The 16,051-nt window shown below is 47.1% G+C and overlaps 1 protein-coding gene across 1 annotated transcript in view; it reads right to left on the bottom strand.

Moving 5' to 3' along the window:
- Nucleotides 1-16,045, bottom strand: part of TCF7L1 (transcription factor 7-like 1 (T-cell specific, HMG-box)) — a 179,024-nt gene extending 162,979 nt beyond the window's left edge. The window contains exons 1-3 of the mRNA XM_011963849.1: nucleotides 15,983-16,045; nucleotides 15,837-15,900; nucleotides 15,470-15,597 (exon numbers count right to left, since the gene is read on the bottom strand). Coding sequence (XP_011819239.1) covers nucleotides 15,470-15,535 — 66 coding nt within the window. The 5' untranslated portion in view covers nucleotides 15,536-15,597; nucleotides 15,837-15,900; nucleotides 15,983-16,045. The remainder of the gene's footprint in view (nucleotides 1-15,469; nucleotides 15,598-15,836; nucleotides 15,901-15,982) is intronic.
- Nucleotides 16,046-16,051: the final 6 nt, after the last annotated feature.

Below are 16,051 nucleotides of genomic sequence, written 5' to 3'. Positions count from 1 at the left end.
TCCGGGAGGCAGAGGCTGCAGTGAGCTGAGATGGCACCACTGACTCCAGCCTGGGCATTGCAGCCAGACTTGCTTCTCAAAAAAAGAAAAGTTACAGAAAGAAGGCAAATCTAGGGGAAAGTACAAGGGAATTATTTGTGCTATTTTTGTATATTTTCTGTGACTGAAATTATTCTAAAATTAAAAGTTAAAATGTAATATATATTTATATATTATATTGCTTATATATATCCTACATACAAATTTTAACTTATTTATAAAGTTAGTGTGTGTGTGTGCATATATATATGTGTATACACACACACATATACATATGCACATCATCTTGCTGATAGCTATTTGATCAAGAACTCACACAAACTGGTGATTATGTTAAAGTCATACGTTAAGTTTTTGCAAAGGGAATTGACAACCATGTAAATTCAAAACCTGCACTAAATACTGATGTTGATGTACTAATTACTTTTGTGTATGCATTTCTGGCTTCTCCCCTGACTACATTTAGTCATTTCCTATAAAAAAATTTTTAAGGGCCGGGCGCAGTGGCTCACACCTGTGATCCTAGCACTTTGGGAGGTCGAGGCAGGTGGATCACCTGAGGTCAGGAGTTCGAGACCAGCCTGGCCAACATGGTGAAACCCCGTCTCTACTAAAAACACAAAAATTAGCTGGGTGTGGTGGTGGGCGCCTATAATCCCAGCTACTTGGGAGGCTGAGGCAGGAGAGAGAATCGCTTGAATCTGCGGGGGCAGAGGTTGCAGTGAGCCAAGATCACGCCACTTCACTCCAGCCCAGACAAAAGAGCGAAACTCCATCTCAAAAAAAAAAAAAAAAAAATTTAAATACTATAAGAACTTGTTAAATACTGTAACCACTTGTTAAGATGTTGGTTAAAATATTTGGCTACTAAACATCTTAATACAGTTGTGATAATACTGTACATTATTTTGGTAACATTTCTAATTTATTTTTATATCCTGGAGATTCTCTGATGCTGATATTTCATTTCAGCCTTGGACAAATCCTGATTTTAAAACGCAGTCCATTCAGACAAAGTGTTAATTCAGTGCTTCTCAAAGCACTGTCCGCCCCCATTTATCATTATGACTGTCATTATCCCCATTCTCCCTGAGGCGCCTGGGGCAGAGCAACACAGCCAACTCCTGACCCGGCTGGGACCCAGTGCTCTGCAGACCACGGCCAAGACCAAGTTCCAGACCCCCCTAGACACACTGCCACCTGGAGGGACAAGGGCTGGCCTGTTAATAGAATATTCTCCATCCCCGTTGGATGGAGCTTTGGGCTTCTCTCTCCAGACAAGTTCCTCTCCTCTCTTTCCATGCAAGGTCCAAGGAACTGCTTGTTAAAGGGCTGTCCCAGACTCCACACTCTCCCCATCCCAGCCCCTTCCTCCATCAACTCTCCTTTGCATCGACTGTGAACTCCCTTGTGAAGATGACCCATTTCCCACTCCAAAGCTTCAGCGCCAGTGTCTCACTCTCCCTAACAAGGATTTTATAACACAAAAAAGTTTATGTTGTAAAGCAGAAAGCAAAGTGTTTTCAGCTCATGCACTCTAATACTCCTACTAGACTCTTACCCTCCCATGGTACCTCTCCTCTATGCATCCCACCCGGAACACAGTTTAAGTCAATAACATAACTAATAAGTAAAAACTACAGAGAGTCCCTAACCTATGATCATCCAACTTAACATTTTTTTGACTTTACGATGAGTTTATCTGGATGTAAGCCCATTCTAAGTCTGGGCGCATCTGTATATCCAATGTACAGTTACACCCACACATGCATGAGGATGTGGGGCTGGTCAGGAGTATGAGCGAGGCAACAAACTAAGGCACCAAACAGATGCCCACCATTATTACATATGGTGTACAGATTTAACACCCAGGCAGCACCACGTCTGCCACTGAGTGGATCCACAAGGGCAGCTTCATCCACAAGCGGCACAGGGGCTACACGTTAATGCTAGGGTCCTGGGGCCCCCAGCCCAGCTGGGACCCCCAAGATCCTGTCCTCCCCAATCTCTGGGACTGGAGCTCCTCTCCCTCACCTTCTCTGGAATCCCCTTGGACCCCGAGAGCCAGATGTCCCCTCGCTGTCTTTCCTCCCCTCCCCATCTCCAGCTGGCGCTCTACCACTGCCCTCATCTAGGAGGTGCTGGGGTTTGGGTTCCCACAGCATCACGTGAGAAGGGGCAGGGGAAGAGTGACAGGTGGGAGGGGGACACACAAGCAATCCCCAATTCAGGTTATAGGGAAGATTACACAGAGTGAGGACAGGGTGAGGGTATTTTGCTACTCGGATCCCCCACTAAAAGCTTCATCATGGACAACAGAATAAGGACCTGCTGCAACCTTGGCCTGAGGTGGAGGACACCGCCCAGGCAGACCCCAGGGTTTCCAGATGTGAGACCGCAGGGACTTTGAATTTGGCTGAAGAAATAGGACTTAGTTTATTTATCCTGGGTTTTTAATTCCAAATTTTTTCAAACATACAGAGAAGTTGGGTGAATGGATTGATTGCCAGTGTACCTCCACCTAGAACTGTTAACATCTCACATATGATATTTAAGGAACCAAGTGTACCACCTCAAAGTATCAGAAAAAAACACAAGGGAATTTGGAGATTGGGAAAAACAGAATCAATGGAGCTGCAGAGTGCAGAAAAGCAAAGAAAGATTAAGATAGCAATTAACACCACCCCTGAGACTGTAAATCAACCAGCTATTAAGGCTTTGATTCTACGTCAGACACTAAAAATGCCTCCTAAGTGGAAGGGATGGAAACGCCACTGAAGCCGGGCACAGTGGCTCATGCCTATAATCCCAGCACTTTGGGAGGCCGACGCAGGCAGATTACCTGAGTTTGGAACATCAAGACCATCCTGGCTAACACAGTGAAACCCTGTCTCTACTAAAAATACAAAAAATTAGCTGGGTGTGGTGGCAGGTGCCTGTAATTCCAGCTACTCGGGAGGCTGAGGCAGGAGAATTGCTTGAACTCAGGAGATGGAGGTTGTAGTGAGCCAAGGTGGCGCCACTGCACTCCAGCCTGGGCAACAAGAGAGAAACTCCATAAAGGAAAGGAAGGAAAGGAAGGAAAGGAAGGAAAGGAAGGAAAGGAAGGAAGGAAGGCAGGAAGGAAGGCAGGCAGGAAGGCAGGCAGGAAGGCAGGCCGGCCACTGAAAAGAATATATGCCGAGGGATGTTACTCATCTTTTACTTCTACACACCATTTCTTTGAATCTTGCCCCAAATGGCATTTTCATGCATTGTCATGTCAATTTGGTGCTCAATTTTCAGTGGAGGGAAACTGCAGCCTGGTGAAACTAGAACCCCCCACAGCTGGAATGCTGGCTCTGTCACCTTCTGGGGAGGTGACTCTGGGCCCCTGGTTTACTGTGACAGTCTTGGCTTCCTCAAGCATAAAATAGAGATGATAATATCAGATGCACAAGAATTCAGCGTAGGAACAGTTAGAACAGCGTGATATAGTGCCCTGGAACATTAACGGTGCTTATGGGGCTGTTTTTTAATATTGATGTTTAAATATTCATGTTGTCAACAATCAACAACTGAATCACTTATTATGAGTCAGGTGTTATGTTTTAGATAAAGAAGTATTTCAAGGTGCATTATCTCGGCTGGGCTCGGTGGCTCGAGCCTGTAATCCCAGCACTTTGGGAGGTCGAGGTGGAAGGATCCCTTGAGCACAGGCATTCAAGACCAACCTGGGCAACATGGTGAGACCCTGTCTCTATTTTTTGGTTTAATAAACAAAAAATAAAATAAAATAAAAACATAACAAAAAGAGATACATCATCTCTGGAGCACTGCTGGCTGTGTACTTCCCTGAGTGGTAGAAGATGAAGCCTTACCACTGTGGAGTGCAGACGGACCCTAGTCCTGTTTCCATCACTCCTAATTGTTTGCCCTTGGGCAGGTCAACAACTGCCCTGAGCTTGTGCTCCGCACCTATTGGATGGGCGGGATGGTTCCACCGAGCTCGGAGGGCTAGAGGACACTCCCGCAGGGTCCTTGATAAGAATCTCAGAGTCTAACACCCAACCACCTCTAGAAGGTATGTCTTGCAAATCCAGCTCAGTTTGATGACCCTGACATATCCTTTTTTGGAATTTACAGAAGGGAGTGTAGTCCCAAACATCAGAAAGCACTACTGCCAACAAATCTGGACTTGTAAATTGATCTGCTTTTCATACCACTCATTCCTACTTCTTTTGATTTTCTTCCTCATTATCAATGAGATCCATCTGTTCCTTAATCACAGTTGCCATCTCTCAAACTTACACCTTTCTGCTTTCTCCACACATTCTCTATAGACATTCCTACGTATAATAGCCCCACTCACTTTAATGAGGTCTAAGATATTTATCTAAGATTTAGTGCTTTGCAATACCCAGGTCTCTAGGATGGCTTAGGTAGAACCCCAAAAGCCTCCCCACCTTCTATCAATCATACCATAAGCCCCCTTTGTTAATCTTTCCACCATGTTATTATTGGAAAGTCATTTGGGAAGTAAAGGAAAAAGTATGGAATGTCATGATTTCTTTTTTTTTGAGATGAAGTCTCGCTTTTTCACCCAGGCTGGAGTGCAGTGGGATGGTCTCGGCCCACTGCAGCCTCTGCCTCCTGAGTTCAAGTGATTCTCCTGCCTCAGCCTCCTGAGTAGCTGGGATTATAGGTGTGTGCTACCACACCCAGCTAATTTTTTGTATTTTTAGTAGGGATGGGGTTTCACCATGTTGGCCAAGCTGGTCTTGAAATCATGACCTCAAGTGATCCTCCCGACTCAGCCTCCCAGAGTGCTAGGATTACAGGAGGAAGCCACTGTGCCTGGTGGAATTTCATGATTTCTAACCATCTTAAACACACACACACACACACACACACACACACACACACACACACACACAGAAAGGGGGATGGGAAAGAAGACAAACATCCCCTCTGCAATTCCCAAAATAACTGTGTAAATGTTCAGTATGTATTTCTTTATTGTTTAAAAAAAGTTTTTTTTTTTTGAGACAGGATCTTACTCTGTCACCCAGGCTAGAGTATAGTGGTGTGATCTTGGCTTACTGTAGCCTCAACAGCCTGGGCTCAAGCAATCCTCCCACCTCAGCTTCCTGAGTAGCTGGAATTACAGGCACATGGTACCACTCCTGGCTATTTTTTTTTTTTTTTGTAGAGACAGGGTTTTGCCACATTACCCAAGCTGGTCTCGAACTCCTGAGCTCAGGCTATCTGTCCGCCTCAGCCTCCCAAAGCGTGGGGATTACAGGCGTGAGCTACCACACGCAGCCTAGTATGTATTTCCTTAATGGTCAATTATCGCTGAAATAGTCTTTTATAGATTTTTGGGACTGATTTTTCATTTGCGAAGAGCTTAAAGAAAGCAACCAATTTATAAAATATTTTATAAGATGAACCATAAGGAAATAATATTTGCACACTTGGTTCACCAGAGCTGGGTTTGTTAACCAAACTATGTTGTAATCCAAATTGCGAGAACAGTAAGTTTACTCCTCCGGTGTTCTTCCACACCAAAGACTCGTTTGTGTATTCTTCCAACCCTCACCAATTTCAATGAGGAAAAATAATCCCCAATTTCCAAACAGGTCAAATGTTAGCAGGTAAGCACCTTTCCCTTGCATGAAGTTCCTGGGGCAGCCCATTAAAGGTCATTAACTCATCTGGGGCGCTGCACTGGGGAAGCAACTTCAACCACAACTGTCACTAGCTTCTACAACAGGAAAGTACATTCTCAGGTCCAATGTGTAAAGTTGGAACAAATCTATCCACCCTCAACCCCAGCTGATAACTCACACCAGGATTTCTGAACTGGGAAACAAAGGTCAGTGCCCTTCTCTGGAGAGGAGGAGGAGCTAGTTACATCAGGCATGTGTGTAAAGTCACACGGGCAGAATGCGAGACCTAGACTTCAGACTCACAACCACATTCAAATCTTGGCGCCATCAATTACCAGCAATGTAACCTTTACAAGATACTTGACCTCTACAAGTCTGTTTGCACAGCAGCAAAATACGAACAAGTATCTATTTCTTAGCAGCTTAGAAGCTATGAAAAATACTAAAGTCTTAGCAGCCATTGCCAAGTGCTTTCCAAATGGGGTGGAGCTATTAACGCCCTTTAAGAACAGCCAAAAAGAGCAGCCAGAGCAGCCATTTTACCACACATTTGCCAGCATTGAAGAGGCTTATTCAGACAAAACCATAATGTGATGGGCCAAAGATGATTCTTGTATTAATTAGTATTTGTTGACTCCCTGGGAAGTTGAACATAGTTTCACATATTTGCAGCCATTTATAGTAGTTCTTTTGTGAATTTCATGTTTATGTTTATTTTCTCCAATTAGGGTGAACACTTGAGGCCTTGTTCCCCCTCTTGAATAAAAATGAAAAGAGATTTCCAAAAACGCTGTGACACAGTTTGAGAGCATGAGTGTGAGCTCATTTCCTGTCCTGAGGACCCCAGGTAATTAGAGTCATTGCCCTTGACCATATCCACAAAAACTCTGAAAAAGGCTATGTTTAGGAAAACATTTTTATGATTTTATTTTCAAACTTTGAAGTATACTTCTCAATTAGATGATCATTTTCCTAATCTGTAGATTATGCACACAATAAAAAGGAAAGATTTAGAAGTTTGAAATTTATTTGAGAACCTTAAACATATCTGTCAATAGAGTGAACTCAGAGCATTGCTAACACCTTGTGAGTCTCAGAAAGAAACTGTAGTGCGTCCTGGGGCTGTTCCCTGGGCAGCACATACAGCATAGAGGAAAAAGGCAAGTCCCCTTCATTGCCCTCATGGTTCCCTTCATTTCTGAACACCAAGGTTTTGGAAACTGCATTTGTTTTATTGTTCACTAAATCTAATCCAGTTTGGGAGAAATAAAATAAAACATGGGATATATAAAAATCTCCTCCAAAAATAGATTAAAATAGACAATCTGGGGCAGTTTTCTATATGCTCTTAAGTGCCCAGTCCTTCCCTATCCCCAGTTACTTATCACTTCGATATCTCAATATCCGCCCCTAGCTGCACACAAATTGTGTCTGTGTTGTGTGTACATATACACACATAACACAAACACACACACATTTTTTGTTTTTGTTTTTCGAAACAGGGTCTCACTCTGTCATTCAGGCTGGAGTGCAGTGGCGTGATCATGGCTCACTACAACCTCCATGCCCCAGCTCAAGTGATTCTCAGCCTCTCAAGAAGCTGGTGCCCACCACCATGCCCAGCTAAGCTTTTGTATATTTTGTAGTGATGGGGTTTTGCCATATTGCCCAGGCTGGTCTCAAACTCGTGAGCTCGAGCAATCTGCCCATCTTGACCTCCCAAAGTGTTGGGATTATGGGCATGAGCCACCACACAGGGCACAAAGTGTATTTTGATTCTCTATCCCTCTTCAAAATCAGCCAGCTCCAGAAAATAAAAGGGGGAAAAAATTCCCAGGTGTGCCATGCCTTTCAATCAATACACGAACATTTCATTATCTAACATGTAGCTAAAAGGTTCCCAACATTTTGGGCTTTATGAGAGGACAGAGAGGAAAGGCCTGCAGTCTCCCTGCTGCCAACAAAATTCCAGGGCCCCTACTCTAGCCAACTTGCCCTTGGTTTTCCTGAGATACCAAGAAGCCATCTGGTCCTCCAATGCACACTCTCCATTTCTGCCAACTCACCTCTGCATTCCCCTAAAACCTCATCTTCAAGTCTTGGGCTCATCTTTAAAACTGGGAGGACACCTACTACACAGCACCCTCCATGGACGAAGGAAGAAGCCTGACTGCTTTTGAAGCTCTCAGTCTCACCTCCTCTTACTCTCATCTTCTTGCCCATTCATCTTCAAGCCTGCCCTATGGCTCCTACAAACAGGCTCCCACTCCAGCATCCCAAATATACTAATATACTTTCTCCCAAACTTGCAGCTCCTCCCTTCCCTCTTCTTTCCATAGTCAGGGTTTTGAAATGGGTTGTCTAGAGTCTTCGGGGTTCCCCGTGGTGGTACTGAGATGTGGAAGGTACACCAGGATAGGAGGAGGAGGCTGCTTGAAACTGCAGGAGTCTGGTCTGGGGTTCCAGCTGAGGGGGAGGCACTGGCCCACACCTGAGATGAGACCAGTCTGCAGCATGGCACCTTGGCTATTCTATTTGGGAAGCACTGAGCTAGTGTCTCTTCTCTCTACCACCACTTGTCTGGAACACTTCTCTCCGTGGGCACCAGTGACTTCCTAATAGCTGAATTCCAAAAGCTCCTCTTATTTTTTATTTTTATTTATTTCTTAGAGACAGAGTCTCACTCTGTCTGTCACCCAGGCTGGGGTACAGTGGCACAATCATAGCTCACTGTAGCCTTGAACTCCTAAGCCACCACCATGCCTGGTTAATTTTTAAAATTTTGTTAGAGTTGGGGTCTTGTAATGTTGCTCAGGCTAGTCTTGAACTTCTGGCCTCAAAATATCCTTTTGCCACAGCCTCCTGAGTAGCTGGGATTACAGGCACAAGCCACAGCATCTGGCTCAAAAGCTCCTCTTGACTCCTCGATCTTCTTGTCCCCTCTCTCTCTGTGGCATCTAGCACCAAGGACACTCCCTTTCTTTCTCCTTCCTTCTTTCCTCCCGCCCTCCCTTCTTCTCTTTCTTTCTCTCTCTCTCTCTTTCACTCTTGTTGCCCAGGCTGGATTCTTTCTTCCTTTCGGATAGAGTTTCATGCTTATTGCCCAGGCTGGAGTGCAATGGCGCAATCTCGGCTCCCTGCAACCTCTGCCTCCCAGGTTAAAGCAATTCTCCTGCCTCAGCCTCTCAAGTAACTGGGATACAGGCACCGCCTCCTGGATTCAAGTGATTCTCCTGCCTCAGCCTCCTGAGTACCTAGGATTACAGGTACCTGCCACCATGCCTAGCTAATTTCTGTATTTTTAGTAGAGACAGGGTTTCACCATGTTGGCCAGGCTGGTCTCAAACTCCTGACCTCAGGTGATTCACCTGCCTTGACCTCCCAAAGTGCTGGGATTACAGGTATGAGCCACCGCACCTGGCCTCCCCCTTTCTTTCATGTTTCATGCAACATTATGGAAGCTGGAGGGAAAAGAAAGGGGGAGGGGAGTTCCTAAGCGCTCTTCCTACCTTACCCAGTGCTCCCTTCCATCCTCCTCCAATGACTTCTGTCCCTGCTCTAAGCATCCCTTCCCCTTCTTCTCTACCTCTCTTACATCAGCCAGTTTCAATCATCCCCTCAACATCCCCTCACACCTAACATGTCTCCAATGAAACCAAGGGGTTCCTCCCAACAAGAGCCTCTCATAGACTATGTGGGCTCTGTTATTGCCAAAATATTCAGTAAGCATCTGTCCACCACTGGGGAGGCAGAGATTGGGGAGGCCTCCCCACCTGCAGAAGTCAGTCCCCAGGTGCCCGAGCCTGCACACCAGGAATTAACTGTGACATCAGCCACTTTCTGAATCTGGTAACCCCTCCCCACAGAGGTGCAGACAAGAATCCCACTTCCTCCCATCCCACCTTTCCTTTCCACTCTGCTACTCTGAAGCCCTTTTCACCTCACTCCTGGCTCCTGTGAGTCTAATTGCTCTATCCCCTTCCAGGTCCTCCTCCTCCAATCCACCATTATCTTTCTAGCCACAAGTATGAGTCACATCACTTCCCAGCCTAACTTTTGATGGTTCTCTGCTGCCTCTTGAATAAGATCAGATTCCTTCCCTGGCATTCTAGGTTCCTTAGTCCATGTCCTGGCCCCTTATCCTTCCAGGCAAATGGAACTGAAATAAGTTGCATTATCCCAAACTGCCCTTAACTTTTCCTTCCTCCATGTCTTTGCTCTCCTGGTGCTGGCTCCCACCTTGAGAGTGAAGGAGGACTTCCACTTTTTCACTCTAAATGCCTCCTCTTACTATTTACATTCTTCTAAATTAACAAGAATTACCTGGATTAAAGAATGACTGAGTTTTAAGGACTAGTTTAAACCTACTTCGACCTGCCTTCCTGGATCACCCAGGAAGCAATTTTTCTCAATTTCGATTTGAAAATGCTCCTCCAGGCTTTACTGCCTCTTAACTTCTTATTACAGTGCTACTATGACTTCTTTCCTACTTAATTTTTAAATCCTTTAGGGCAAAGTCTGGGTCTTATCTTGTTTCCCATGGTCCCTTAGCCATCGCCCATGATAGGTATCCAACAGACTTTAGTTGAAGAAGTTGAGGAGTTAGGAATTCATTTTAAGAGTGCAAATTTAAGAGTGCAAATCTATGCCGGGTGCGGTGGCTCACACCTGTAATCCCAGCACTATGGGAGGCTGAGGCGGGTGGATCAGGAGATAGAGACCATCCTGACTAACACAGTGAAACCCCATCTCTACTAAAAAACAAAAAATTAGCTGGGCGTGGTGGCAGGCGCCTGTAGTCCCAGCTACTCAGAAGGCTGAGGTAGGAGAACGGTGTGAACCTGGGAGGTGGAGCTTGCAGTGAGCCAAGATCGGGCCTCTGCACTCCAGCCTGGGCAACAAAGCAAGACTCCATCTCAAAAAAAAAAAAAAAAAAGAGTGCAAATCTAAATTTCCCTAGGTTGGCAAGTAAAAGGTATCTCTAAATTAGAATGTAAGTAGGGCCTTCCTATTATAGAAGATTTAAAAGATTTTCCGGTGAGTTAATCATTTACGTTCTTTATTTCCCAATTATTTTAGTAACACTGCACATCACTGTAAAGGCTAGAATATGCTGTTAGATTGATTGTGTGTGTGTTGCCTCCCTTTTCTTCAAGAATCCCTAGAAGTGTGATCAATGAAGAATGTAACCAAACTATAACTTTCCAAACTTATAACAAATCAAGTCAGCTATTCCCTGCCCAATCCACCCAAAGAAAAAAGATTGACAGGTTCCCAGTCCTTCCCTACAGAGTTTGTCACCAATATCACCCCAGCAATCCAAGGGCGAAAACTTCAGCAACACAGGCCCTCTCAAAAGCTTGTTCCATGTGAAAAGCCCTCATTAAACTCTGAGTTATATTTAGAAAAAAAAAATGAAACAGAAGTTATATTTAGATGAAATGGCTCAAAAGAATTTTACCAAAATTAGCATGTTTATACTGATCTTCCAAAAGAAAAGGTTTCCTTAGCTTTTACATACAACTCCTAAAAACAGACAACCTCTTCATACATATACAAAGATTTCTGCTTGGGTTCCTCTGGGTCTGGAAGAACAGGAGCTCCCAGGATATAAGAAAGACTGCCCATGGGAAGCAGTGGGATATAAAGGACTTAAAAATGAGCATGCTTTTGAGGACCAGGACAATTTCATACAAAAACCTGACTTGAGATGGTATGAGAAATAATGAAGCAAAGCCTTTTGTGTGCTTGTGCTGCACAAAAAGTTTCTAAAGCCAGGCACAGTGGCTCAAGCCTGTAATCCCAGCACTTTGGGAGGCCGAGATGGGCGGATCACGAGGTCAGGAGATCAAGACCATCCTGGCTAACACGGTGAAACCCCGTCTCTACTAAAAAAATACAAAAAAAAAAACTAGCCGGGCAAGGTGGCGGGCGCCTGTAGTCCCAGCTACTCAGGAGGCTGCGGTAGGAGAATGGCATAAACCCGGGAGGCGGAGCTTGCAGTGAGCTGAGATCCAGCCACTGCACTCCAGCCTGGGCGACAGAGCAAGACTCCATCTCAAAAAAAAAAAAAAGGAAAGGTTCTGAAATTTATAAGATGGACACAAAAACCACAGACTCCCTGAGCAATACTACCTAGAAGTGTTTCTTTCCAAAATGTCATCAGCACTCACTCCATGGTCACAGTCAAACTACTTGCTATCACGTTGTAGCTGGCTTGCTGAATCACATTCAACACTTTCTTTTTGGCTCTTTTTTGTCTTAAACTATTTTTGGCACTCACTTTCTAATATGTTGACTTACATTTTCTTTCTTTCTTTCTTTTTTTTTTTTTGAGGCAGAGTCTCACTCTGTTGCCCAGGCTGGAGTGAAGTGGCATGATCTCAGTTCACTGCAACCTCTGCCTCCTGGGTTCAAGAGATTCTCATGCCTCAGTCTCCGATGTAGCTGGAATTACAGGCGCCCACCACCAAACCTGGCTAATTTTTGTATTTTTAGTACAGATGGGGTTTCACCATGTTGGCCAGGCTGGTCTCAAACTCCTGACTTCAGGTGATCCGCCCGCCTTGGCCTCCCAAAGTGCTGGGATCACAGGTGTGAGCCACCCCACCCAGCCAACTTACATTTTCCTAACAAAATTCTAGGCAACAGCCCCAAAGTGGTTTAGTAAACCGTGAAGGCTTTTCAGAAATGAATGTATAATTTCAATGTGATTATTTGAAAAATGGTTTGTAGCAGTTATTCCTCTCTTCACAGGGTCCCTGGGCCTCCAGACAAGAAGCAATTGCAGCTCACAGAGACTTGGCCCACATCCCATGCTGAGGGGACCTCTTCTCTAAAGAGGCTCAGGAAAAGGCCACTTCCTAGCATCCCAGCCAAACCAGAGTGGAGGGCAAGGGTGATGGCTCATGGGGAGAGATGGCCAGACTGTAGGATGGGCCAGCCCCCAGTGGTCTCAGCAGGATTATGCCAGTGGGTGAGGCTGTTGAAGCCTCCTGCCTGCTATTCCTAGGGTTCATTAACACCCTGAAAATACTCCAGCCAATTCCCACTTATGCATCTGGCTTGGTATTTCCAGAGGAAGTGTTAGAGCAGCAGATAACTGGAGTCACCTAATTTTATACTACCTCTAGGCCTTAGAGCAGCAAAGCCTAAAGTGGTGCAATTTAGAGGCCAAACAATAAAAAAGACCTAAAATGTCAGAGAGATCGGATCATGTATCCCGGGCACTTTCCTCCCTTCTCACTCCCCACCCATATCTATCCACATTCATTTTGCCAGGCTGGGAAACCAACAGAAGGCCACTTTGTCTGTACCTACCATTTGCCTATAGTGACAATTACCTTAATTATATTAATAGAATCATCCAGAGGAAAACCATCATCTCCACCCTATAGTCCAGACAACCAAGTGCTTAAATATTTCCTCATTTGCTTTACTTACTGGCAGCAAAAGAACAGGGTCAAATTAGGTTTAACTGTGCTGACCTAATGGCAGGACACTTCCCCAGTTTATCAGTGAACTCACACAGCGAAAGGCACACAGAGACACAGAAACACTGGGAAATGAACTAACTTCTGTAAGCGCAAGTCACCAGGAAGACAAGATGTAGGTATGGGAGTGGGATGGGACATACTAAGTCCCCAAGAAAGTACAAGTCCTAGGAGGCTTGAAAGGAGGATGGTGTCTGGGCCAGGGCAGGGAACAGCTGCAGAGATGAAGGAGGACAGTCAGAGACGCATGCAGAGACGAAAGGTTGGCTGCCTCAAGGAGGGCTCCAAAATCCCACACGGCCCTGGATTTAGTAATCAGGAATCTCCAGGATCAGCAAGAATCAGCCTTTGGAAGTTCTTAGGCATAAGAACACATAATATGATAGAAGGAAGGAAGAAGGGGACACTAACAAAAATCTGTCTCACTTGGGCTCTTAGGGAGAGGAGAGAGCAGAGCCTGGATCAATCAAAATGCCCTAAAGAAAAATGGGTGCGTGGCGAAATAGCCTTGAGGGAGCCACAGTCATATTTGATGATGAAATAGTCATTTCTGATGACTTCAACTGCACCAGGACTTGGCTGAGGGCTGATGCACAGATGCTAGTGCCTCCCAGACCCCTTTCTGTAGATACCCTAATGGTAAATGGAAACATGGGACTTTAGAGGCATTAACTCTCCCCCATACGCAAAGTTACAGGAATCCCACCAAAACTTACAGAACTAAGCTACATGTGTGGGCACTGGTGGGAATCATTGAAAACCTAAAGAAGACTACAGTAGGTCGTGGATCCCCCGCCTTTGATTGACACGCACCTCTTTTCTTTTAACACTAATGAGAAAAAGCAACAGCCATAGACTCACATTCAGTTTTCACTGCAAAAGTGACACTTAGATTCAGGACTTCCTGGGGTGCTCCAGGCCAGCAGGGCCAAAGCAGCAAGGCTGCTTTGCTCCCTCCCTCTCGGGGCAAAACTGTGAGGTCTGTGTGGTCCCATTCCCCATTCCCCTCTCCCTCAGTCAGAGTCTCTCCCACCGCCGCCGTCAACCCTCCTCCAACCCACCTGGTGATGGTAGCGCCCCTGCTGAACCAAATGTGGAGGCCTTGGGTCTCCATCGACCGCTGTACAGTGACAGCAGGAATGGCCATTCAGCACCTAGCCTTTCTCCAGCACACTTTAATTATCATCGTTATCTCAGGGCAGCCTTAGCATAAAGTGGGTTGCTGGGACCCTGCTCCTAAGAAGCCAACACTCCCTGCCCCCTTACCCACCGTCGACAATGAAGTGGCGGGCACTGGGTAGCTAGGCGGGAAGCAAATAACTATGATGCACATCGCGCCCAAGCAGCAGCACGAGGGGGCCTGGCACACAGTAGACAGGCGTTCACCCAAGATGTCATCAGACCCAGTACCTGGGCAGGGAGCCTAGGGGGTGAGTGGCTGCTTGGGGGACACAAAGGCCTCGCCAGCCCCCAGCTGCGCCCCTCGCAACGCGGGGGGCGGGAATTTAGAGCCACAGAGAGGGGGCGAAGGAATCCGCCCTCATTTGCACGTCGTCTGGGGCCCGGTCAATTTGCTTAATCACCGCTCTAAATGCCAGCGCACAGCACACAATACGCGCCCATTAACAGGTTTAAAGTGTCGCAGCGCTCGCTTTAAATGAGAAAAGCAGGCGACAAAAGGGGGAAAAAGCCAAGTTCCTCAACTTGAAGAATGCCTCGGGTCGCCTCGAAATCATCTACGCGAGTATAAAATTCAGAGCTAGCTCCGCAGAAAAGCTGAGGCCCCGGTGCGAGGGCTGGGAGTGGGAACGTGGGCTGTGAATAACCCGCCACAAAAAACTGGGTTTCTTAGGAACCAGCTTGCAGCAGCCCAGTGAACCCGGAGTCGGAGGACAAGGTCGCCAACCCAGCTCCCCAGGCCCCTTGCCCCACTGCCAGAGAAAGCTGACCGATTTCCAAGAAGGAAAGCGAGACCCCCCCAAAACGGGCACAAATCCAAGTTTCCTTCGGTGCAGGCGAAGAATTCTGGAGGCTGAGGAAGATCCCAGAGGTGGACTCCAAAACCTCAACCCGCAAGAGGGGAGAAGTTAAAGGAACTTTACTTTCATCTAGGCACTGGCCAGCGCAGCCTCGCGCTCGGCCGCCAGAGAGTAGTTCAACTCCGCAAACAAGTTCTGCTTGAGATCGGCGCAGGAGGCCCCATCCCCCACTCCATGGCCGAGCCCGGGGGCGCATCCTGCGGGCCGCGGCCTCCCACCCTCCTTGGCGCGCTCGACGCGCACTCACGGTGCGCGCTCCTCCGGGAGACAGGGGTCCGTTGGAGAGGTACGGGCTGCTCAGGTCCGGGATCATCAGGAAGGGGTACCCAGGGTATGGGGGTCCTTTAAAGAACGCGCTGTCCTGGGGCCTTCTCACTGCGAACAAGACCAAGGTTGAGGTGAGGCCCGGGCCGCCGGGACAGCGCCGCGGCAGGGTGGTCGGGGCGGGAGCCGGGGACCCGAGCGCCCCCAACGCGCGCCCCACGGGGCTGCCGCCTAGAGAGGTTGAGGGCAAGAGTGCGTACACCGGAGCTAGGGGGACCGTGGGCCGCCTGGGCTGAGCAGCGGAGCGCAGCGGGGATCGAGAGTGGGGGGCTGTCCCGGCGGGCACGTACCTTCGGCGAAATAGTCCCGCGGCTTCTGGAAAGTGTCCCGGGCGGGCTGCGGGCGCCTCTCAGCCTGCGGAGGAAACACAAAGGCGAGAGCGGGTGAGCGGACGGAGGGCCGGGATCCCCCGGGGCCGGCCGCGGAGCCTCCTTACCTCCGAGTCGGAGCTGCTGCTCTGGTTCTCCGACTCGTTGACCAGGGACGACTTGACCTCGTCTAGGTC

The sequence above is a fragment of the Colobus angolensis genome, unplaced genomic scaffold (assembly GCF_000951035.1).
Source record: "Colobus angolensis palliatus isolate OR3802 unplaced genomic scaffold, Cang.pa_1.0 Scaffold118, whole genome shotgun sequence".
NCBI classification, from domain to species: Eukaryota; Metazoa; Chordata; class Mammalia; order Primates; family Cercopithecidae; genus Colobus; species Colobus angolensis.
This window is presented reverse-complemented; position numbering and strand designations above follow the sequence as displayed.